The 2,206-nt window shown below is 41.5% G+C and overlaps 1 protein-coding gene across 1 annotated transcript in view; it reads right to left on the reverse strand.

Moving 5' to 3' along the window:
* Positions 1–1,955: 1,955 nt before the first annotated feature.
* Positions 1,956–2,206, reverse strand: part of MPPED2 (metallophosphoesterase domain containing 2) — a gene marked incomplete at both ends in the record, with an annotated part of 22,968 nt that continues 22,717 nt past the window's right edge. The window contains 1 exon segment of the mRNA XM_010140931.1: positions 1,956–2,181. Within this exon segment, the coding sequence (XP_010139233.1) occupies positions 1,956–2,181 (226 nt within the window).

Consider the following 2,206-nt stretch of genomic DNA (forward strand, 5'->3'; position numbering starts at 1 on the left):
GCAGGCCTTAGCTAGTAACCGAGCTTCATTTCCCACTCTGGAAAAATCCAGTGATCAATGGATTTTAGGGAGGAATCATTAAGATTTGTCTTCCGTGACTAGGTCACAACACATAAGCCATTCACTCCCTTGTTATGGTTAAACCAGCTCAGTTCCTTGACGTGGCGTCCCTCAATATTTCAGAACAAACATTCTAAATCCATGCGTATACTTGCAAAACGAAATAACTTCTAAATGCAGCCGGAGACAAAAGGGTAACAGATTGCCATTATGGATTCGGGAAGCAAAAGAGGGGAAAAAAAGATCATTACGTTTTGCCAGTACATATAAATGTAAATGTAAATGTAAAGTCATATCACACGTTCTCCATTTCAGAATACCAAGCTCTCTCTTCCCCAGACAGAATTCTACATTCTCCAAGTCTCTCCAGCAGCAAAATCCAGGTAAACCTTCCCTAAATAAATTGGAAAAGATGCCTCCTCATTGCAATCATTGGATACCTGCAGAATACAAGCCCTCCGAGACATCCCTATGAAAGAAGCTGAACACAATCGTAGCATTAGCCTTCCAGCTCGCCCAGCTGCTCAGCTTGCAGCAAGTCCAAACCCACTCCCACTAGCCAGGACCTTATGTGGCCTGTGGTCTTGTGTGTGTTATACATTGCTATTACTACAAAAAATACTTTAAAATGTCTTTAAGAGATGATTCCTAATCTGAATTACGGTTATCTTTCCCAATTAGCTGAAACTGCAGGATTTAGAGGTGGTTTTTTTTTTCTTTTTTGGTAGCAAAACAATGTCAGGCTGATTTAAACAACTAGCTGAAGGCTATGACTTAAATTAAAAAACATTAGTAGCTTAAGTCAAGAATGTGAGATACAGCGCTAGATCACAGTTTTCTAGCCAGCACTAACGTACACAATATGACCGAAAAAAAAGCATTGTCAGAAGCGTCACTGTGTGTGGTGGCGTATGAAACCCCAAGGCAGGCCCCTGGGCCAAGTGAACATTCAACAGAGATGACATGAAGAGAAAAATTTCTAATGTCTGTATAGGTTTGCCCCATTCATTGCTTCAACCCCTTATATTCCCCCTTCCTCTCCTACTTTCACCTTTAAAGCAAGGCTGACATCAAAAATGTCAGCTATAGGCTTATAATAAACCCTTTTCATAGGTGTGCATAAATTAGCATCGAAGTACTACAGCCGGCATATGCCAAGTAGCACAATATTTATCAGCACCCCTGAAGTTCAGGTTTTTGAGAGAGTCTGAAAGGACTGTGGCTGTTGTTAGCATAAGAATTTAAAACAAGTGCTACCCAAGACTCCACAGAGAGGTATCAGCCATCACAATTAAACAACATGTAAGGGAAAACAAGAGGAAGACCCTCCTTAGTACAAATCTGGACAGCCATTTTTCCTTCGTGTGATTGGCACAGGGGTGCAATGAGATCAAAACTGGCTTCAAATTTCATTATCACAACTTTACAAGCCAAAGACGACAATGCCTAGAACTGACGAAAACAATGCTTAAAGCACCTGCTGCCTTGCACCTTGTGCCGTGTGGGTGTTAAACGCTACCATACAAACCTGTTAGCACGGCAGGCATTAATCTCTGAGCAGCAGATGATAGGCTGGAGCTTCCCCAACACACACCACGACGACCCTGCATCAACCCCACCAGCAGAGAGCGGATACTGAGGCCACAATTTTTGAAGTGCGTTCCGGAGGCAGAATAGAACTGATTGCAATCCCTTTTGTCTTACTTCACATGCATGACTAAATGTAGCATATTTACCCCCAAAACACCAGGCATTTGTTTCAGGGTGGTTTACAGCTGAGTTTGAAACTGTTCTGTAGGGCAATGCAACAAAGCAGCGTCACGCATTTCCAACAGTAACGATTCCTTCTGGGGTTCAAGTAATAAACAGCAAAGAAAGTTTAAACTGAGACTTACCACGGGGCACCGTATATCCGGAATCCTTTAACTGTTACCTCTGAATCTTGTAAGTAAATACTATTTGTCAGGAGTGACTGAACATTGTCAAAGTCCTCTGGTTTCAATTTGGACACAGAGGGAAAGCGGTAGTAATCTTGTTTAACAAGGTCTGCCATGAATTCCTTATCAAATGTCAGTTCATGATTCCCAGCAATCACTATTTTATATTCATATGGTAGGTTTCCTGAAAGAAAAAAAAAAAAAAAAAA

Source organism: Buceros rhinoceros, unplaced genomic scaffold (genome assembly GCF_000710305.1).
Source record: "Buceros rhinoceros silvestris isolate BGI_N320 unplaced genomic scaffold, ASM71030v1 scaffold8890, whole genome shotgun sequence".
In the NCBI taxonomy this organism is placed as follows: domain Eukaryota; kingdom Metazoa; phylum Chordata; class Aves; order Bucerotiformes; family Bucerotidae; genus Buceros; species Buceros rhinoceros.